General features: G+C 40.9%; 1 protein-coding gene across 4 annotated transcripts in view; it reads left to right on the top strand.

Moving 5' to 3' along the window:
• Nucleotides 1-18,977: 18,977 nt before the first annotated feature.
• The window catches only part of UBE2E3 (ubiquitin conjugating enzyme E2 E3), an 83,469-nt gene continuing 78,968 nt past the window's right edge, over nucleotides 18,978-23,478 (top strand). The window contains exons 1-2 of one of the 4 annotated variants that reach the window (XM_054044216.1): nucleotides 18,978-19,068; nucleotides 20,660-20,862. In XM_054044216.1, the coding sequence (XP_053900191.1) occupies nucleotides 20,669-20,862 (194 nt within the window). In that variant the 5' untranslated portion in view covers nucleotides 18,978-19,068; nucleotides 20,660-20,668. The other 3 variants (XM_054044215.1, XM_054044217.1, XM_054044214.1) reach the window with 3 other exon arrangements.

Below are 23,478 nucleotides of genomic sequence, written 5' to 3'. Positions count from 1 at the left end.
CTTAAGGATGGTGACTTCATAGTAACAATGGATATTCACAGTGTTTCAGTGGTAAGTAGGAAAAAATATACCAGCAGCTCCTACAATAACGTATCAACAGATACGCCATGTATGCTTACATTTTCTGATGTGAACAGGAAACATAAGGGAGAAAGAAATATATTATGTCAGTGGAATGCCAGCATATACAATCAGCGGGTTGAAGACTTCAATGTGGTCGGCTCCAATGCACTAGGACAATGGTTTTCAATCTGGGGTCCACAGACTATGTCTAAGATTTCCAAAGGGGTCCACACCTCCCTTCAAAAAAATTTTAGGGGTCCACAAATGAAACAAGGTTGAAAACCCTGCATTAGGAGAAGAATTTGGCCCTCCGTGTTTTAAGAGAAGAGGCAGAACAAGGAGTAAAGATAACAGAAATCGCCTTGTAATTGACATTCTAGGCAGATGTATCCAAGCAACAGTCAAAGTAATTAAACTATTTGGGCATGTATCATAAGAAAATGTGTGCAAAAAAGGAATATATTTTGCACAAAATACAGGTAGCAGTCCTGACGAGCTGCAGAGAAAACTGTCCTTTTGTGGAACCTAGAAAAACTGTCACCATTATATTACTTCATTTCACAGTGTACTAAAGCACACCAAGACAAAGTGACTAGTTAAAAGATTGCTCATAAAACTGATTAATTTTTCTCAGGTTTTCAGCTCTTAAGCTTGGCACCAGACACTACATCATATTAAATTATTGCACAACTTTTGCAATGCATATTTAGGTATCTTTGTAGAATAAGGCACTATTATAGTATTGCTATGATATCATGATCGTTATGGTTCAGAAGACAAACTTTTGAAAACTTTAAATTTTAAAAAACACACACTGCCCGATTTAAAGTGTTTCAGGCTTGTTGTCAACCCAATACTTTTGGGGTAAAAAGCCCGCATATTTGAATTATCTGCGTGGAAAAAAATATGATTTTGAGTGAAAAAATATGATTTTGAATTAAAAACAAGTTCAGAAGCTCAGCCCACTCAAATAACCATGCTCAGTGAAAAAGAAACTAAATGCAGAAAACTGTACTGATGCATACCAAAATCAGAAAATTTAAAATTATGGTACCCACTGCACTTGTAACACTGCCACTGTGCAAATAGGGTAACAGATTAAGCAGTGCACATCGAGTCATTAAAGTAACGGCACACACAGTAATTCAAAACATTATGAAAGCAGACGAGAATCAAGTTTAGGTTACTTTGAGAAACAGAATTTCTTGACTTATGTTTACAAAACATTATGTTAACAAAAGACCTGAGTCTGCCTCAAGTAGAAGCCAAGAAGCTCTAGGAGATTGCCTTTGTGGAGTTTCCTCCCACTCAAAAGTAACCATAGTTTCACTCCATAAACACAAGAGTGAAGATTGATGGGGATCTGCTCAGCCCATGGAGCCATTAACATGCCCTGTGCCTCTGCTGCTCTGGCCAACTTGCATGTCTGCCCTTACTCCCTGGTATATCAGACCTAGATTGCTGGGAACTGCCTAGCTGGTGCTTGCTCTTGTTCCCCAGCATAAAATGGACTCTGCTGTTATGGAGTCCTTTAACACGGCTTCTGGCTTTTCCCCTCTATAAGGAGCTATTCCAAAAGCCACTTAAGCCAATGAAAAGATCCTCTGACTCCAGTGGGCTTTGGATCGAGCCCCATGTGCTGTGTGCAGAGGGGACAAAGTACATCCCCGCCCATCTCTGTCACTTCTAATTCACTCCCTCAACTTGGAAATCCACAGAACTACTGAGAGTTCTCAGAGACTCAGGAGCAGAGAGAAATGTTGCTGTGGAGGCAATCTGATGCTACCATATAGAAGGGGAGATCCATGTGTGGAAAGGACATATCCCTCAGGACTACAGCTGGTAGGAAAAACATAGTTTCTATTGTGCAGGAAATTCTGACATTGTGAAATTTGTTATTCCGAACTGGAACGAAAAGCCAAAAATATCAACATTTCTCAAAAAACACAAAATTCCATCAAATGGTTTTGATAATGTTGAAACCAATATAAACTATTAATCATTATATTAATATATAATATTTTATATTTAGAAGTTAAGTCAAAATGAAATCAATCTAAATGATAAAATAAAAACAAAACACTGACATTATTGAAATGAAATGAGAAAAATAAAAACAATTTGTTAAGCCTCTCCCTTTCCCCCAGAAATTTGGTTGAAATCAAGACATTCCTGTGAAATGTTTCAATTTTGATGAAACTATATTTTCAGACAGAAAACTTTTCCATCAATTTTTTTTTTTATCAGCTTGACTCTGGGCACAACGTGGCTCACAGGAGTTTTCTTCATGAAATATGTCTGCTTGCACAAAACAGTCATCTACAATAAATTACATCTCTAAAGGGAAGGAAGTATCACAAAAGGTAATTCTGTGTTGTCAGCAATAAATCACCTCTCTGTCATGAACTGAATGAGCTATAGAAAAAATGAATAGAATCTTCCAATGGAAATTGCAGTCACAAACATGTACTAACAGGAGCAAAAGAAAAGAAAGATCCCTGAAAATGTTGTGAAAGATTGTTTGATTGAAAAAAAATCATGCAAAAATTACCCAGATCCATGCAGAACACACCTCAAGACGATGACATCTGTTTAGCCAGGATTGGCAGAAAATGATGACTTCCTTTTAGGAAAGAAGAAATTTGACCTTCCCTAGGGTAAAAGACCCACAGTTGTTTCCAGTGTAATCTGAGAAGAAAATACATATGGAAAATATATCCTTCTTTGACTGAAAGGTTAGTGTTCATCTATGTTAAATGGTTGTTTTATTCTAGGAACAGCTGACTATTTAATGGGACAAATGCTTTCCTTTTTCATAGATGCATTTCGTACCATCAAGTACTGATTAAGCATGATGAACAGTGAACAAGAGAACGCATAGAAATATACACACATGCCACTGTGGTAGTAATGGAAGACCTAACTGCTCAGGCATGGACTATAGAGAATGTTAAATGAAGGGCTGGAGAGGAAATAAGGCTGCAGTTAGTTATTGGATCACTTATAGTGGCCTTTTAACTCAATATACACATCAGTCATCTAGAAAAGAAATAATACTAGTTTCGGTTGGGAGTAACAGAAGATGTGATCAAGGGCACAAACGTAGGAAAGACATGGGAAGCAGTGATCATAATCTTATTTGATAAAGGGATTGAAGTTGCTATCACTGAAGGTTTAACTTCATTCTTTGTCCCAGAGTCAAAAGAGACAATAACAGCATGCAACGGTATTAATATAGTTAAGAAAAAAAAGCAACTAGAACATCCCAAAGACTGAGACACATTTCTGTTTGGAGGCTATTTGGCAGTTTAGAAGCATTAAAAGCTGACAAAGCAGGAAGACATATAGTGCTTCAGAAAATTCTGAAGGAAATACCAAAGCTTCTGGCAAAGAATGTTATTTAACAGGGACAGTGCCAGAAATCTCAGCATCTAACACAGAACCTAAAATAAATGGACAAGGGAGTTTAGATCTATACATTCTATCTATAGATTCACTAGCTGCCACAACTTCTGCTTCGACTATTGCTGCTGGTCTTGCCTGTCTTGTACCACTGCTGCTTTTGCCCAGATGGCTGCATTTTCTTCTCTCTTCTGCTATTGCTTGTAATCAGGGCTGGTGCTACCATTTAGGCAAACCAGGCGGTTGCCTAGGGCGCCAAGATTTGGGGGCACCAAAAAGCGGTCCCCCAATTTTTTTTACAGCGTTCCTACGCCCCCTCCCCAAGCGCGTGGTCTCCGCTCCACTTCTCCCGCCTCCCACGCTTGCAGCACCAATCAGCTATTTGGCGCCGCAAGCCTGGGAGGGGAGGAGAATTAGAGCGGGGGCGGCGTGCTTGGGGAGGAGGCAGAGCAGAGGTGAGCTGGGGTGGGGAGCTGCTGCATGGCTCCCCGGAGGGGGGGAGTTGCCGCGGGGGGGGCGGGTGCCTCAGGGCAGGGGGGGAGCTGCTGTGGGGGAGGGGCACCACTGCAGGGCTAGGGGTGGGGGGCACAAGGTGGCCCTGCTTGTAATGCAATTACAGAATGTGACCCAGACAATTACTACTGCTTTTGCCACAATCATGAATGATAGCAGCATCCACCTCTGCTTTTACCTCTTTTCTTAAATCAAATATTTTGAGGGACTTTATTGATGCTGTTTTAAAAACTGTACAAAACTTTTCCCTGGCTTGGTTTCCTCTTCCTCCTTTTCCCTCACCCCACTACTGTATTGTTTATATTTCCTTTCATTTTTGTTTTTTTTCCAGTCTTGTATGCAACCCATCAAATTCTCTTCATCCAGTTCTCCTGCCAAATGAATGATTCCTCTCAATACCAGACAGAATGGCTAGACTCAAGCGGCCAGCTTTCACTGCTTTACACCAAGTTTGTTTGTTTTGTTAACAGTATTTGGCCCAGATCAAGACCTGGGGCAATGTAACTGCAACTCCATGGAAATCAGTAAAGTTGCATCACCCTACTTACATCACCCCAGGACTCTTCCCAATTCCTGTTTGATGTGACCTATGCATTTTGGTTTTGTTTACAAAGGTGCTGAACTGGTGGCAGGTGCATCATTACTTTTTGCTTTCTGGTTAAACTGAAAAAGGGCTAAACCCAACTCCCCCTGAAGTCCATGGAGAAGCTCCCAAAAGAGTTCCAGTTTATTTTCCCACATGGATCATTTCACAAAGCTATTCCACAGAAATGAAATTCTGAAAATCAAGGATGCCGAAATCTGTGGAGATAGTATATTCCATGCTGACTGCATTTCCATCAACTATATTAAATCACTTACCTAAAGCTGTTTAACAACCAAAGTGCTGCAGTTATCTAGGTGCCTTGTGATTCTGTGGTTTTAGATACAAAATCAGACCTGGGTAAGTGCTGACAAAGCCTGGTTAGCAGTTACATTTGCTAACAGATGACTTATTATTAAAAATTATTAAAATATAAATACATTTATTAATCCTACTCACTTAATCACTGAATGATACATCAGCTAGGGAACAGAAGTGCATGGAAGTTGTGTGCTTGGATTAAAACATTTGCTGTTACCTTTTATTTGCATCTTGAGGTAAAATATCTGCTACCTAGCACATTTGCACTTGCCATAAACTCAAGTCTCTGAATTGTGTGTCCAACATAGTTGAGCAGGTAGGAGATCTCTTTGATAAAAAAAAATTAGAAGGACCTGATTTACCATTGCTCTGCATCTGTGTAATTTTCACCAGTGCAAAATGCTATCAAATCAGAAATGTAGCATTGGTGTAAATAGTACAAAGTGCACAGCAAAGTGAATCAGGTGCAAGAATGTTCCGTTCTTACAGAGATTTGTTTTGTAACCTTCTCTAATCCAACTGTTTGATATAGTTTAATCAGTTTTAAATATGTTCATTTCTTTTATGTGAATACCTCCACTTCCCTAAAGATTTATGCCTGGATTGCATCAGAGTTTGCCTATAAAAGTCAGGATAAACATAATAGCGTGAGAGGCTGTCGTTCTTCAGAAGTACACTGTCATTTCGTTGTGCACAGGTAACATCTGAAGAAAATAACCATCCAGAAAGGACCCTGTTGTTTTCTGTTCACATGCTTCTGACCATGAGTATCATTCTGTGCCATCCCTTTAGACCTGTGGTCATATGGAACTAGGTGACTGCCATTCCCTTCGAGTATACTGTCAGTCCTTGTCAATACATGTTTCACTTTAATGTAATTTATCTCCTTTTAGTATTTTCTGCACCGATTACACTAGGATGCTATTACTTCTATATGCCCCATTATTTTTTACTGTATGTTCTACACTCAAATTTCCTCTTTCTAGGGAGAGAATGTATTAAGAATTCTGTGGAGCAAGTTAGCATTAATATACTGGAAAACATGGTGAAATGAGACTTTAATTTACAATTCTATGAAAACACTGAAGCTAAAATATCATAACAGGAAAACAAGAGACTATTCCATTTTCATTTATCTGAGGAAAAACAAAATAAAGTGTACACAACTGTCTGAAAAAAATCAGTTCAACCAATATTATTATTATGATTACTTATTATTTGTATAGCAGTATTATCTAGAGGCCAAAAACAGGCAGGAGATGGTATCTACTCCTAAAGAGCTTCCAATCTAAAGAGACAATGCACAGAAAACGAAAATAAGAAATAATCAGAGAATTCAGGATGAGGGAAACAGTAACAAGGACCATGTATTTACCTGAGCTGGCTGGTGACAAGCAGCAGTCATTATGATGAGTGAGAGAGTTAATCCAATTGGAGGTCAAACAAGGTAGTGAGGACGAGAGGGCCAGAACCCAAGGGTCAAATGAGATTTAATTGTGGAAGTTGCTAAGGAGGAGTGAGAGACTGAGGTGAGAGAATTGGGAGTCAAAAATCAGGTGGTTGGGAAAGTAGGGGAGCAGATGATTGAGGGGGAGAGGAGAAGGAACTTGAATGGAAAGGAGGGAGGATTGGTAATGGCTTGGTTGAGAGACAAGCCATACACCCCCAACTTGCTTTTCTGGGGAATATTAAGGGGCAAGGTGTGTGAGAGAAGAGGTGGATGTAAAAGATGGCAGCTGCGGCGGAAGTGTCAGTGAGGGGTTGAATACAGGTCTCAGTGAGTGCCAAGAGATGGCGGAAGCGAGAACTGCAGAGGCTGTGGATGTCAGTGATCTTCTTGGAGCCAGCATTGCAGGGAGAGCGGAGGAGGAGAAGGGAACATGTAAGGTACCACATGGAACGTTCAAGAGCTGAGAGATGTTCAGCACTGGATATTACAGAGATACCTGGAAATGAACTTTAGCAAAAGAAAGCCCATGCTCAAAGACTGCTTTGAGAGCCAGTTATAATGTGATGATAGCGTGGGTCTGTGGCAATGAAGCTACTCAGCATCCTGAAAATTGGGTACATTGGAGTAGCCATTGAAATTAGAGCTGGCTGAAAAATCTGACATTTTTCATATGGAAAAAATAGGAATAATTTTTCCATTAATATTTTTGTGAAAAAATTGTTCATTTTGAATCAGCTCTATTTGAAATATAGATCTTATTTAGAGGTCAATAAGGAAAAGGAGGCTCAATTAATGTACAGTTGGATGTATCCTTTGAGCAATGCCAAAGAGCTGATTTATATATTTATATATATATACACACACACAGCTACAACCTCATCTTAGCTGTGATAGCAGCCGCTGCCAATATATAAAATTGTACAGTTACTCATGTGTAGCTTGCCTAATGGTGAAACCCTCCCCCCCCCCCACAATATATGGCAAAGTCATCATAAAACGCTATGTCTAACTTTACAGTGGGGCGGTGTACTTGACTGGAAAATAAAAATGTATTGCTGAATACCTGACGAATTAGTACTGGTTGAGGGGGTGGCAATTCATTGGTCACAGGTCCATACAGCTATGATATCTGCAAATTGAACAGTGATTTAACCAGCTGAGGAGCCAACAATGCACCATAGATTCTAGCGACATGGGTATTTGTCTGTGCCTAAACAAGCATTTTAGTATCAATATTTCTCCTAATTAAGAGAATAAGACATAGAATAGCCTTTCCAGTTTAGAACAAAGGTCCATATAGTCCAGTACCATGTCATAGTGTCATACTTCAGAGCAAATGCAAGGAACCCCATAGTGGACAATTATGGACTAAACTATTCATAGGTGAAGTTTCTTCCTGACCCTTATCAGTTTGTGGCTGATTTATACCATAAAGCACAAGCGTTTATATGCCATCATAAAAATTAATCCTCCCTAATGCAACTGAGGATGTTCCCCATATTCATCTAAAATGTCAAACCGTTTTTTGAACTCTACTAAGCTCTTGCATTGTATGGCAGTGAGTTCCACAGCATATTTATTCACTGCTAAAAAATTGTTTCCTTTAATTAGGTTTAAATTTGTTGCTTTTCAATATCTCATTCTTGTATAGGAATGCCAAATGTAGCTCCCTCACACCATTCATTGTTTATTTCTCTATCTTGTCTCCATTCAAAACTAAAAAGTTCCAATCCTGGATTACATCTCTCATCATGCATCACTGTATCTCCTCTTGATGTATCAGTTTGTATTTGTCAAAACAATTTCATTTGCTATCCTGCCTTTCATTCACCCTACCATTGCTAGGTCCCTGTGAAGTTATAACTTTCATTTACCTATCTACCAGTAAATAACTTAGTGTCATAATCCCCCTCACCTCTGAGCACCCTCTTGCAGCTGGGTGCAATAATGACTATGGTCACCACCTCAGTTTCCACTCTCAAGCTCCTTCAAGACTCCACCACAAGTTCTCTTGGACCCAATATTACACCTACCAAGGGCTAATGTATTATTCCACAGAGTGCAAATAGTCCTTACAAGTTCCAAAACACACTCCATTTATCCCATGTACAGTGCACAGTCCCCATAAACCCAGTTCCAGAAGCTTCTGCCGTACATGGGCTTTCCATTAAGTCCTACCTATTCTTTTATTGGAACAACCACCCTGGGTTCTTTCATCAGAACAGCCACCTTGCAAGCCTTTGCCTGGGAAAGGTAAGCAAGCTAGCCACTCTGCTGGTCTTCTAGCCCTCAGGCCTCTTCAGCCTTCCATACCTGGCTGTCTAACTGAAGGCTGTCAGCAGGTTTGCCCCTCTGATGGTCTCCTGCCCTCAGCTTTCCACAGTGAATTCCAGCAACTCCCTCCAGGGACCTACTTCTTCTTAGCAGTGGAGGTGAGTATATGTTTAGAGTCCACATAGTTCTGTTTCCAGAGATTGTTCTGACAGAGACCCTTAGTAGTCTCTGATGCCCCCTGGTGCTTGATGTGATGTGATGGGTAAGCAGCCATCGCTGCAAACAAGCTGCTAGGAAAGTGTTAACTCAAGTCTTTTCCTATTTTAAAATTATACTAATTGTTTTATAACAAACCTTCCCCCTTTTATTTTTGACTGTTCTTATCTGATGAGACTGTAATAATTTCATTTGCACACTCTTACATTTTACACATGGCTCTTCAATGAGTTTGGTTAGAATTTGGTCAACCCCACCTTCAGGTGTTATAGATAGCTTAGGTGTCAGAGTAATACTCTGTACTTCTTTAGCACCTTTCAGCTGGGGAACACAAAGCACAAAAAGCAATGACTTTAGCCTCACAGCACCTTTGTGAAGCAGGTAAGGATTATCCTCCTCATTCTACAGGTGTGGAAACTCAAGCACAGACCAGTTCAGTGGCTTCCCCTAGGTCACAATGTGGCAATGCCAGCTATTGGCTATCTGTCTAGATTCTTGTAACTAGGCCTTGGAAGGATTCTTTTTTTAAATCGACAAACGTTGATTTCACCGTACATACACAAACTGATGAGAAAATATTTCCATCTATAGTACTCGAAATTTACAGATAAGCAAAGTAAGAGAACTGATGCTTGAGAACTTATTAGAGTTTGATTTAAGGACATTTGTTTTGTAGATTTTAACATGTAATGTTGACAGGTTGTATTTTAAAGGTTATAAAGCTTTACCTTTTGAATCTCAATGTCCACTGTCATTAAATAATTATTATCCTAATTCCCTCCACCAGTATCTGATCCCCCATATTTTCCCACAACTGAAAGTTTAAATGGAAAAACTGCTCATGAACACATATTATCCATCAAAATTAGAAAAAAGTCAAATTCTGCCAACCCTAATTACAGTGCTGCCTCTTTCCTTTTCTCTTCAATGCTACTTCAAGCCATGAAGGAGCATAATAAATCTAAAAAGGTCATTGTTACTCTTTGCTCTGCAGACAGTGAGTTGTGTAGTCATTCTTACCTGCTCCAGTAAGGCATTTGAAAGTTTTAACCCGGTTCCTGAGAAATCTGATGAGCTTTCCCCATAAAGCTAAGAGCTTCATTGTTCCTGAAGAAAGTGGATGGCAGACAAGAACACGGCCCGAGAATGAGAGGCACTCCAGCCAACGGCATGGGGAATGTTCCATGGAGAACTTTGAAAATTAACAATGCTTTCTGAAACTGACCCAGAATCCTGTGGGGGAGCCAGCATAGTAAGTAGAATACTGGCTAGAAGTTCTCTTAGGCCCCAATTCAGCCAGGTAATGAAAATATTGTTAGTGGATAAGTGTGCTTGGAGGTAGTTCTTCATTAGCTTCTGTGTTATGTTATCCCAAAATGTGAGGTTTGACATTAGGATGTAATTTGCATGGTCTGCTGGATCTCAAAATGGTTTTGAGACAACTAGGAGAACTATAGCATAGTTTAGGTAGATGGTAGGTTCCCCTCTTCACAGTTGGTGTAGACAGTTGTTTAGCAGCATTGCCAGGTGCTTCTGAGCATCTTTTACCAGCCAAAATGGCCATGAGTCCAAATCACAGGTGATAACTGATTTCTTTCAGCACTGCCTTACCCCAGGAACATGCTGAAATCTGTGTGACGGGAAGAGAGGTGTATTCTGTCATGGGGTTGGTGTATGATTACTGCCATCTGGAGAGGACTTGCCATATGCAGTTGATCCTCTCTGAAAAGTATATTGTCAGTTCCTTACATTGTACTGAGCTAGCTTCTGGAGCGCAATGGATTCAGTCTAGGTTGACAGAGCAAAGGAAAGTTTTACAGAGCACGATTCAGCTGCTTTGACAGAGGAGGGGAAAGGATCTCTTAACTTTTACCTTGGCTGCAATGTAGAATTTAGGAAACTTTTGCAGTAGATTTATCTATAATGATTGTGTTTCTGCAAATTTCATGATTGTGTTTCATGCTCCAATTTCCTTTCTTTCTACTTCAGCTCCTGAAAACCATTAGAGACTGAAGGCAATTTGCAGACCCGGTTGACAGGGATAAGGATGTGAGAGTGTCAGTGCTAGTGGCCACTCTATAGCCATGTGTCTCCCAATTCCTTGGCTTCTCGGTTCATGGGTTGGTTAAGGTACTTGTGTGCATGAAACTTAAAGAATGGACTACGATGGCTGAACCTTCTTGTTTATGAGTGTTGGTGTCTGCTCAAAGAAGGTAGAATAGTCCGACCAAGGCAGAGGTGTACTTATTATATTCCTCAAGCCCACTTATAAGCCAAAGAGTTAATTTAAGAATGTGACAAAACTATGTGTTGAACTTAAGATCACCTTTATGAGATCTGTGATGGACAGCAGATTTGGGCATAATCTGCATGGATGCTGAAATCTCCTAGAAAGATGAGCCCTAGAGACCCCAACATCATATTAGTCAACATCCCTCCTGGGAACCCTTTCCTGCTGGGAGATCTACAGATTAGCAGGATTCCTAGACAGGCTTTTTATTCATCAATTTTCAGATGATATGGATGTATTCAAATGATTCTTTTTCCTCGCCTCTTTTGCATGACTGGATGGCATAGCACAGCTACCATATCCTTGGTTTTGAGCATCCTGGTGATATTGTGCGTGGCAACTTGGGATGAGTTTGGTTAGCCTGGAACTGTGGTGTCATCTAACCTGATTTTAATAAGGCAAGTCAGAGTGGATTTCTCAACCAGCTGTGAGGGTCAGAGACTAAACAGTTTTTTTGATCAGGCATGAAGCAGCATGAGTTTGAGCTCTGTTAATGTAAGCATTGTACAAACATAGAAACACATACAGTTACTTCATGTAAGAGCTTTTGAGGGAATGAAATCATTGCTCTACTTCTGTGGGTACTCTTTACCACATTGTAGTAAAGGACACAGCTAGTGGAGATCTATTCCTGAGTACTGAGGAGCGGTGGAGGAAAACGTGCTATTCTTCCACCCAGTTCCCTTTATTTTTTTTCTTTTTCTTCTGGGAATATAACCTTAGCCTACTAACTTTCAACCCTGTGCCTTATATTTTATATACTATATATTACTCATCTGTGTTGTGCCTTTTGAGTTTGTCAATAATGTTTTAACTGATAAGGAATAATACAAAGAAAATGAGTAGATTTGGAGCTTTGTAAACCGTTCTTTCACATACTCATTTATTTGTTGGATAGGATTCTAAAAATGCACAGTGTAGGAATTTCAAAGACAGAGTCAGCAGTTTCCTCAGTGCAGGAAACTAAACAGGTTTTGTTGTTGTTGTTTTGTTTGTTTTTGCAGAATTTCACACATTGAGTCATGAGACATTTTTCACCAATGGGAACTATACTTTGCCACATCTCTCTAGGCTTATCACTACGAATTTGGCCATGTGTATCTCCATGAAAGATTTGCTAATTTTTCTTTATAAAAATAAGGTAAATATCACACAAGCATTTTTGCTAGAGCTATGTCCTATCTAGATATTACACCACTTCAGAGTATGTTTGAGAGGAAAGACTAGGCAAATAGTAGAAAAATCATACATTGAAGTCTATTAAAATTGTCATCAAAGTGAACATGATTTGACAATTTAAATTGACTTCTCATGGGTTCCAAAATTATTTTATCTTTGGACTGATGCTGAGATGGAGATACTGTGTATAAAACACTGACCTCACTGGGAGCTGTTAGGTGCTTGGCACTTTTGAAAATCAGGCCATCTGCTTAGGCACCCAAGTGGATTTAGGAACCTAACTTTAGGCACCTATTTTTAAAAATCTTGGCCTCCACATATTGTCCCAGTTCAATCCCCATTCACATGAGAGCAACTCCACTGTCCAAGAAATTGCTCAGTTAATTATTTTCTTTTTGCACTTGGATCAATACGAACTAGTCACAGGGAAATAACTACTCAAAGTCCTGTTCATGCTATCATCAAAGGCCAAGAGACCAGTCTTACCCAGGGCTGAAATAGAAACTAAAATAAGCAGAACTCAGGAATCATGATATGCATTAAAAAAAAAACTAAACAACTTATAGTAATTTAGGGATAAGAATAACCACAAGAGAAGTTATTTATGGCTTTCAAAATCAGGGATATAGTACAAAGTGAAATAATCCTTTGATGGAAGATGTCTGGAAGCAGCTTCATCAGCATATTTTTCCCACTATTTTGAAAGTAGCACCATGTTCTTATTTATTCTACTCTAAAATAGTGCTCTTTATTTTTATTTAACCAACTAATCCTTTTTTAAAAAACAACAACACTGCATAATATTCACTATAGACATTAGCAGAAATACTACAAGAAAAAGTAAAAGGCAACCATCCGAAATTCAAATTTGATGAGGCAGGATTAGACAAAGAAAATAAGCAAATAAGGGTGGCTTCAGTTAAGTTTGTTACTGTCTAGTGTTCTGAACCACTGCTGTTTACAGGATATGAGAACATCTTTTCAGCTAACCGATGCGCATACTAAAGCATTTTAAAGTTGTACTTGAGCATTTGACAGCCACTCACTACATTAATTTTTCTGTTATAGTTGCAACTTTAACCTCAAGAGGACTATAACATACATAGGGAAGCAGTGTCACACAACTCTCCCGCCTGAAAAGATACAGCAGGTTGAGTTACATATTTATTAAATATTATAAAAAGATGCACACATTGCGGTGCCACATCTCATTTACTGGGGGCCCCAGCAGCAGCCAGGATCACTTTATTGAAAGCTTATCACATTTTAATTGCAAACATAAAAGCGAATGAAACAATAGACGACACAGATTAGACTCTGTGGACTAAGATGGGGCACACTCACCCTTGAAGCTCCCCCTCGGCTTCCATCCATGCATATTGTCACCAGTATTCTCGGCTCAAGCACCTCCTGCAGGCTGTCTGCCTCTCACTATGTCTTCCACGGCTCGGCATCTCACCCAAGTCACATAAGTCACTCCCCTTCCAGTGTAATAAAGTCCCAACTGAAAGGGACAAAACCCTTCTCTCTTTCCACACTCAATCCTCTGCACACTCTTCGCCCCGCTCCTGGGCTCTGCAGAGTTCCTCCTCACCCTTCCCAGAGGCCTGGCTCCTCCCATGCAAATGACCATCAGGGTTCCTTCTCTGGAGCTTCTCTTCTCCCCAGCTGCCCTCTCCCTTCAGTCAGTCTCAGGGTACAAGCTCCTCTGTTTTTTCTTTCCACTCTAGTCTGGACCTTCTTCCATCATCCAACTCTCCTAGCCTTGCCTCTCTTTCAGAGCCTTTTCAAAGCCCTCACCCAGTCCTGCCTTTCTCTCAGAGCCCACTGCCAGGGGTGTCCTTTTTCCTGCAGCACAGCTTTTCAACCCAGCCTTCTCCTAGCCTAGTTCGGATACCAGGGCTTACTCTCCCCCCCCACGCACCCTGCCCTGTCCCCTTCCCCCCAAGGGCTTCCTTTTTACTTCCTCTCTATTCCCAGAAAGTGACTGCAGACTCTCTCCCTATCAGGAGCACCGCCAGCTTTTCTGCCGCCCTAGGCGGCGGAAGGTCCCACTCTGAAATGCCGCCCCCAAAGAGGTGGCGGAAGGTCCCGCCGCCGAAATACCGCCGCGGTCGCCGCCCCCCAAATTGTAGCGCCTTAGGCGACCACCTAGGTTGCCTAATGGGTTGCGCCGGCCCTGCTCCCTATGAGCCTATTGTACTATAAACTTCCTCTCTTTATAGTAACCAGCCTGTTCCTGCCCAAGTGGGCTTCATGTCAATTAAGCCTGGCTCCCACTCCAGGTGCAGCCTGGTACATTAATTGGCCTCTCAGGCCCACATTAGCCCATTCGGGGCCTATGTGGGGTACACACGCCATTACAGGGACAGAGACAAGTTTAGCTGCAGATCATAGTACTTTGCACTGTCATTTGGGAGACTCGTTTTCTCTCATTTACTTAGCTGAGAGTGCTGGGGTGACGCCACACTGAACAGGCTGGATTGGCCTCATGTCTCTCAATAGACAATTATCCAGCCCGTTAAAGAGTGCTATGAAAGACTCCAAAGGAAGACCTGTTCATGCCTTGCCTGGAAAGAGTATGGTGGCCAAAATAAGTGTGAAATAGAGAACTTCATTATATCATGATCTGAAAGACAAAGGGAAATGGAAATTTCCCTTTGAAAATACAGGATATGTAAGAAGAGCTACCTCACACCTTCAGATCATAACCACTTTTGAATGAAGTCTTTCTCAGAAAGCTGACAAACAGTACTAAGCCAGTTATTTAAAGACAGCTTCATTCTCACATCGCACAGGTGGTGTGACAAAGAATGTGCTTAATATTAATGATGACCCATGTTGCCATCTACAGCACCATTTTACTGTTTCCAAACTTTTGACTAATTTTGGTGAATTTAACCCTCAAATCCATTCCTTATAGCTTCCTCCAACTTTTGCAGGCATCCTGTGCTTCTCAGGTAAGTCAGCTGATCATGATTCTTTGAGGCAGATACTTCTTCTCCACTGTAGACTAGGTGAGTAGGCCATGCTGACTTTTTCACCAGTGCAGAGGACCTGACAATAAATACAAATATTTTATGGGCCTTATCCTATAATTATTGTGTACTCAACCGCTTCTAGGTTGGTGCCTCAGTTGCTACCATAATACAAATATCAAATAATAATATAAGTGCAATCCATTTTTATCTCATAGTAACCACTGTCCTAAAAATACTTTATTCATTCCTTTGACTTTGCAACTATTGCGTTTGTAGCGCTGGCACTGCAATAGAATTTCAACAGGTATTCAGATTCCATACTGCGGTATGGAAACATACATAGAACAGAAATACTTATTGCTATTCAGAGAGTCATTTACAGCCAGAAATGAGAGCATTTGATGAAGATGGAGCAGACAACTGACCGTGTCAGTCAAGCTGTTCGTCAAGATGAACTGCCACAACCCTGGCATTCTGTTATCATTGGTGGGGCCTTATGCGATTAGAGGTAGGGGAGTCAAGCAATGAGTTATCCTTCTCTTCCCAGTTCTGCTGCTAGAAGGGGAAACTTGCTTTCCCTGCTGATTCTGCTGTCAGAATGGGACAAAAGTGTCAGGCAATTAGTTACTTTCTACTACTGCACCATCTGCCAAATTGAGGTGATGGGGGACTAAGTCATGAGTTCCTAATCCTACAAGGGATGCCCACATGCGTGTAGCCCAAAGCATGCACCAATAACAACTACACATCTGTGTTCTGTCACAATAGCCACTGAGCCATGTCCAGGAAGCTGAGCTTCTGAAAAGGATATCCACAGGAGTTGATGAGAGCATACCTGATGCCTCTCCATTTTGCCCAGGAACAGTGCTTTTGATGGTAGGGTCAAAAGAAACAGCATCCAATGCACATATTCAATGTTTGTGGAAAGGAAATGCAGGTATCCCGCACAGGCAAGTGTCCTGAACTTTTCAGATCAATCTGAACTGTCCTTAGTTGAGCTTTACACTCATTGCACCTCACAATGCTAGCTCTTTTCTCATAGTTGTAATGAGTTGATGGAAAAGAACATATGTAATAGGTACATCAGTAGTGATCCGGCTGATGTCAAATTATGAAGAATAAGATTAGTCACCAAGTTCACGGTATGTTGGTTTCGTATTACTGTCAACAAAATTCGCATTTTCCCCTCTGGCTCAGATTGTACCATACCTCTTCAATAACCTACTTTATATACCTTTTTTATGTAATCCCTTTTTAAAAGTCAGCTGACAACATAGAAATAATAAACAACATACGAAAGGAAAACACAGCTTCTTAAGAGGGAAGTGTCATCCCTTGGGACTTGATGTCAAAGGAATGAATATTCATTCAAATAAACATCTGTTACATCAGCAAGTTGCTGTAATAAATCTGTTTGAAGATGAAGACACAAACAGCTGAAAAATCACATCTAGTTTGTCTTTTCACTTAATCCCTGTTAAATGGGCTCTCTTTTTATTTTCATTTTACATCCTAAAAGCCAAACAGGAACCAGTATGTGGTAGCTGATATGGTGAGCAACCTTTGACCAGTCTAATTATACTCAACCTGCATTATCATTTCATAATTATCCTTCTCTGGATAGCTGGGATGTAGTATTCATTTTCACCTATAATAAAATATTATTTAAAATACTTAATCCTGACTTTCAAAGTTCTCTGAATCTACTAAGCACCATATTGTAGCATCATCCACATCTTAACAAAAGCCTTGTAGTGCTGACTGTTAGATTTTGATATTGCCATGTCTCTCTTTTACTAATTATGCCCAGATTGCTCATCATACTAGATACTGTTTATGCTAGGAATTTTCTACAGCATACCTCAGGGGCAAATTGCCTGTAGTGGTGAGCAGGGAATTCTCCATAGCGTACTTTAACAAACAAACCTCCACTATTTCTCCACATCACATCACTACACTCTTCCACCAAACCTTTAGCATACTTTTCATTTGTACTAACTTCAGTTACCCAGAGGACTGTCAACTCCGACACATCCAATTGTTTATTCCTTTTAGACCACAGAGTACACAATCTGGCTCCTTGTTCCCATTAAGCCTAAAAAAATAAAGTAGTTTTAAGTCATTTGGCTAAAGGTGTGCACTGTTTTGTGGGCAACACTTTTCAAAAAAGATTTCTTGTTAATCACTGTATTTGGTCTTTGCACAAATATTTCAAGTAATACATTATTTTAAACAGTCATTTCCCAACCCATTCTCATCCACCCACATCAGCTACTATCTACTCTACAAATATTGTTGGGCTATGATCAATTTTCCAATACAAGATGATTTAATTTTCAATATGATCATCTCTTGCACAAGGTTGAAATATTCAGTTTTTCATCCTTCTTGTGCTAGATTCATACTGTCCCCACTTTTGCCATGTACAAATACTCTAGCTGTTGATTGCGCTTAGTTATTTACATCATATAGTGGACTAGTAACCACCAGAAATTACTCTATGCATGACTAGACAGGGGAAGGAAATGACTCTCCCTCCTAAACCAGCTTCTCTGTAAAACGATCCTCCAGCTGGCATATATTGTGATCATTAGTCTTGACACCTCTCCCCCCTAAAAAATAGATTTTACAGCTTGTATGGCTGGTCATTTATAGAGTATCTCAGATCACCATGCTGTTGCCAGTACTTCAGAATAAACAGGATTTTGAATACATATTGCTAACTTTGTTGCTGTTTGTTTTATATAGTTGTGAAATGCATATCTCGCCTCTTTTTGCAGCACTGTTGCACAATAATACCTTAAGGCCTGGATTATTCTAGTGCACTAAGAGAAGCTGTGTAAATTAGATGTAAAGAAAGGGGGCATGGAGCCAAAAGTTGGCTGGATGCTCTAGGACACAGGTGCCAAATAAGAGTTTTTACAACTTTCTTGTACTAGGGTGTTTAGATTTTTTGTTTGTTTGTTTTTGTTTGTGGAAAGGTAGCAGCAGCACTTCTTGCCTATTTCGATGGTACAGTTTCTGGCTTTGTGGCCATTATTTGTCAAAATCCAGACTGATCCAAATGCCGAATCAGAGTTTTTGTGGGGCTGTGCTGCTAGGGGACAGCAAGGTCTGGAATTTTAAGGGGCAGTAAGAGCAGTAAACCATCTTCTCTATTTACACATTTTTAATTTCAGGGCTGGGGGCCCAAAAATTGGCTGGATCCAGAAGGCCCTGGATTTCTGAGGCACTCCTGTGCTGGGGCACATTGGGGCCCGGCTTTTGCTGGTGCAGCAAGAAAGACTGAACATTTGAGGCAGTAGGAATTGGTGCTGGGGACAAAACCTGGCTGGATTTAGTTTTCACTCAGACTCGACATGCCGTATGTTAAAGGACTATATTAGTCAAACCCAACCAATCCCAGTGCCCACATACATACATTTACTCCTGAGTGACCTGCCTCTTTACACCGCAGGTTCAGTGACCATCCCTATAAACAGCAGTGAGTAAGAGAGGGGGAACCGGCAAAAGCAGAGCAAGTCAGTTTCCTTGCTCTGGCGAGGCCCCAGCAGGATTTTGCACACTTGTGCATGGCACTGAAGTAATTTCAGGATCTCAGGCTCTCCCTCCGGTAGTGGCTGCTCGGGAGTTGCAAGCTTGCGAGAAAGGTATTTGTACGGGGGGAGGGGAGACGGGACCAGCCACCAGTAAGACACACAAGCAAGGTCCAGGCTGTCAATGCCAACTTGGGGGCTACACAGGGACCAACTCTTTGTCCTTGGCCAGGCCGGGAGAACGCACGCACCCTGCAAAGGTAGAGGAGCGAGAGAGCGTGCGCGTGCCCCAGCCCAGAGGGGGGCGCGCTCTACCAGCCAGGGAGCGAGCGCCCCCTCCCCCGCCCCCATGTCGTTTGGAACTTTGCTGACTGCAACATTCTGAATCCGAACGTAGCGACACAAGGGGGCGGAGGCGATAGAACGCTCGGCTCTTCCCCGTTCCATCCGGCCTCCTTCCCCCGAGGGGAAGATCGCGTTCTCTCTCTCCCCTCTTACCCCCTGCCCCGCCGCGGGAGCCCGCTTTGCAAAAAGGGGGCACGCCAGCGCCACCCTCCGGCCACCAAGCCGCACTGCACCCTCCCCCCGTCTCTCCCCCCTGCTCCGACTCTCAATGTTCCACACTGCCCGGCCACAGAGCCTCCTCTGCTGCTTTATATCCCCCCGGCTTCCTCCAGCCCCTCCACCGATACTGTATCCCCTTCCCTCCCCCCCTCCATCCCTCCCCTCCGACCTAACACCGGGACAGGACGCCTGCGAAGGTAAAGGAGAAGCGGGTTAGGTGGCTGCAGCAGGAGCCTGGGCGAGCTTGGTGGGGGGAGGAGGAGAAGGAGGAGGCGCGGGGGGGGAGGTTGGTAGAGGGAGCTTTGTTCTTGTTTTCAGCGCTTGCTGCCTGTCGGTGGCCGGGAGAGAGAGGAGCCGGGACTGAGTTCACGCCTCACTTGGTGCACACACACCATGCTGATCCTGGAGAGCCTCCTACCATAACAACCCCTCCGTACCCTCCTCGCTGGGAGCTCGATCTCTCCCCACAAAGCCGGGGAGGGGGGGAGAGAAGAGGGCGAGTGTGTGTGCAAAGCTGCATTTCAACCCTGCTGCAATTTCCTACTAGGAGCTTCATTTTCTTTTTCAGCACCCCCCCCCCTCCAATTTGGGTGCCTCCCGCGTGTATCTATATAATTTCCCCCCCTAAAAATGTCGGTCTGTTTTGTAGAAACTGATCAAGAATCGGTGGCGTTAAAAGCTTTGCAGAAGGTGCAGTTTTAATTAAGCTTCTTCCCCCTCCAGGAGCTTTGTGGTGGCCAAATGCAATTCTTGCTGCTGGCCATGTAAATAACCGAGGCTTCTGCTTTCTGAGTTGTTTTAAATGTATAGTGTTTAAAAAAAAAATCACTCCTCCTCCTCACTGCCCTTTAAATACAAAGAGACAGAGTGAGTGTAAATTTCAATCTGAAATCGGCCGGAGTGTTATTGGCAATATACTGTCTAAGAGAGAGGGGGTAATCTGGCTGCTTGGACCCAATAAAATACTCTACTCCAGTGTAAATATTTACAGGGTATTAATGACTTTTTAAAAAACATTGTCAGCGAGGTCTGTTACTTACAATGTGTCATAAGTTATTAATGCTCATTGCCTGAAGGACCCTGCTAAAATTCCTGTCTCATGACTTTGAACAAAGTAGGCAATTGATATGTTGTCTAAAGTATGAAAAAAAAATGTGAGTGGGCTTTAAAAAAACTGGAGATGTCTATATTAAAAAAAAAGTGTAAATATTACTTTGTAACTGTCAAACTGCAACCTAAAGTGAACTCTGCTTTTTTCCCCTCCCCTCTCTTTTCCTCCCCCAAAAGTTCACCACGATGTCCAGTGACAGGCAAAGGTCAGATGATGAAAGTCCAAGTACCAGCAGTGGTAGTTCAGATGCAGATCAGAGGGACCCACCAGCACCCGAACCTGAAGAGCAAGAAGAAAGAAAACCTTCTGCAACCCAACAGAAGAAAAATACCAAACTATCCAGCAAAACTACTGCTAAGCTATCCACTAGTGCTAAAAGGTAATGACTATAAGAAGTGATTGTTAAACATTCTATCACTGTATTTTTTAAGCTATAATATTTTCACGGCATTTTTAAGACAGACGGATTCTTGCAAAGCTGTATTAGGGAGTCATTTACTGAATTACAAACTTTTTTGAGTTAGGTGGCTGTCAATCAATAGCTTCAATAATGCGACGGTTAGTAAGCTAACCGTTAAATAAACTTGTCACATTTCTTTGGAAGAGACACTTAAGAACTTTATAACTTTAAAAATTAAAATACTAGCTTCTAAAAGCTTTTATTCGCTAACATGAATTTTATCCTTGCAAGAAGTATGAGAACTATAAACATCTTTTTCACCTGAGTTCAAAGGCTTAGCCTTTCTTCCTTTATTTGTGTAGAATACCATCCTTCTGGTGTATTTCAATAGATTGTGTGTACTGTTGACAATCAGTGCTATTGAATACAAAAATATTTACAATAACTTAACTGGCACAAAAATAGATGGTTTTAGGATTGTACTTATAACCTCCTTTTCATGCCAACATACAGTATATCCTTTATACACAGCAACCTAATATAATGTGTTATTCTGTAGTTCTTCCTTTGGAAAAACTACCAACTTCAGTAGGACATTTGTCTTAATAGGGCCTGCAGAATCAGACTCTGGAGATTAATATATAGCCTCTGCCTTTAAGTGTAAAAAACTTCACAAACCTCTTGTAGTCTATTTGATAAATATCTGTATTTACATATAAAATTTCTGTCAGACTGGCTTTCAGTAAGTGCACACTGATCATTTTCTTTAACTTCAACCATGTGAAACAGGCAGACTTTAAATCCCTTGATTTGCTGTGGTCTTTTGAGATAAGACACAATTTATTAATCCTTTCCCTTAAATTCACTTTTCCTTAGGAATACATATTATATGATGGCCAATAGCAAATAGATCTGAAGAGTAACAGTGGGAAAATGATTTTTTAATTTTAGAGTCAGTTCTCTAGTGAACAACTTTGTGCTTTGCTTATTCAGCATGGACACTATAGATCAACCTTTCATAAAGACCTCAGGAGTTTTATATTCCACTTTAGTTAATACTCCTTGAAATGTTAAAGTGTTAGCCAGAAGTAGAATACTACCTGTATTTTCCACTGATTTTTGTACTTGTAAAGAAATAGAGGTCTAAAATAGTAATAGCTAAGGTAGATACTTTAAATCAGGCCTGGTCTACACTTGAAACCAAGGTCAACCTAGCTACATTGCTCAGGGGCCAGACTGTGAAAAATTTCGTACCATGTGACATAATTAGATGGACCTAACCCCCACTGTAGATGCAGGTAGGTAAGTGGGAGAAATCCATCGACCTAGCTATCCCCTCTTGAAGGGATGGATTTACTATAAGTGACAGAAAACCCCCTTTTGTCGCTGTAGTAAGTATGTACACTACTACAGCAACGTTGCTTGACACACTACAGCTGTACCATTTGTCATGTGAACATACTCTCAGTAAAGAAGCTAATGTATTTGATTGTTTTTATAACTTGTAGTAGAATATGTTTAAGATAATGCTTTTGCCAGTCCGTTTGAAAAGCTTGAGGTGTATTGTACAGAAAATCTCACCACTGAATTTTTCCGTGCAACTTTACTTTCCTTAATCATGATGGGGTCTGATTCCACATATCTTGAGTAGTTCTGAGTCATCTAATTGAACTTAATGGGACTATTCCTGAAAGGTCTTTCAGGATCAGGTTCTGTTGATCTCATTTAAATTGGAAACATTAGCATACTGACAGCTGTTCAATCTTATTTTATGGGCCTTCTTTTCTAAAAAGTTAGTATCTCTTGTTTACAGACAATTAGCAGCAAGAAACAAAATTTCTTTAGTCTTAGAAGTAATTTAATACACACCTTTTAAACCAGGCGTATTTTTCTGGATAACTTGTTTAATTGGCAAAAAGTTTAGAAAATATTCTGGATATTATTAACACTTCTATAACTACACCTCTACCCCAATATAACGCTGTCCTCAGAAGGCAAAAAAATCTTACCGCGTTATAGGTGAAACCGCGTTATATCGAACTTGCTTTGATCCACCAGTGTGCGCAGCCCCACCCCCCCCCTCCCTGGAACGCTGCTTTACCGTGTTATATCTGAATTTGTGTTATATCAGGTAGCGTTATATCGGGGTAGAGGTGTACTATCAAAGGAGACAGTGAAACTATCATGGATTGTTTCTGATTAAGATAATGATTTATTTTACTAATATTATATAAAAACAGCAAAAATACTGTATTGTCTCGGGGGAGGAGATGTACCAAAAGGTGTGTACAGAAGCAAAGTTGATTCTCCAAGAATTATTCAAGTAATAAAAGCAGCTTGGGAAATTTTTAGAGTCACTATTTAAATACTGTATGAAGTAGCATGTAAAATATTGTCAAAAACATGTATTCACAATATAGCTTGTTAATTCAGTCTCAGTTACAGCTCTGTTACACTGGTTTAAAGTCATTGTCAAATATGCTTGTATAGTCCCCCCCCCTTCCCTCATTTGCATATAAGCTTGAAAAGAAAATCTCTCTGGTAAAAAGCATTTAGATATGGATAATAGTTACTTTTATGAGTACTTGTGGGATA

Source organism: Malaclemys terrapin, chromosome 11 (genome assembly GCF_027887155.1).
Source record: "Malaclemys terrapin pileata isolate rMalTer1 chromosome 11, rMalTer1.hap1, whole genome shotgun sequence".
Taxonomy (NCBI): domain Eukaryota; kingdom Metazoa; phylum Chordata; order Testudines; family Emydidae; genus Malaclemys; species Malaclemys terrapin.
This window is presented reverse-complemented; position numbering and strand designations above follow the sequence as displayed.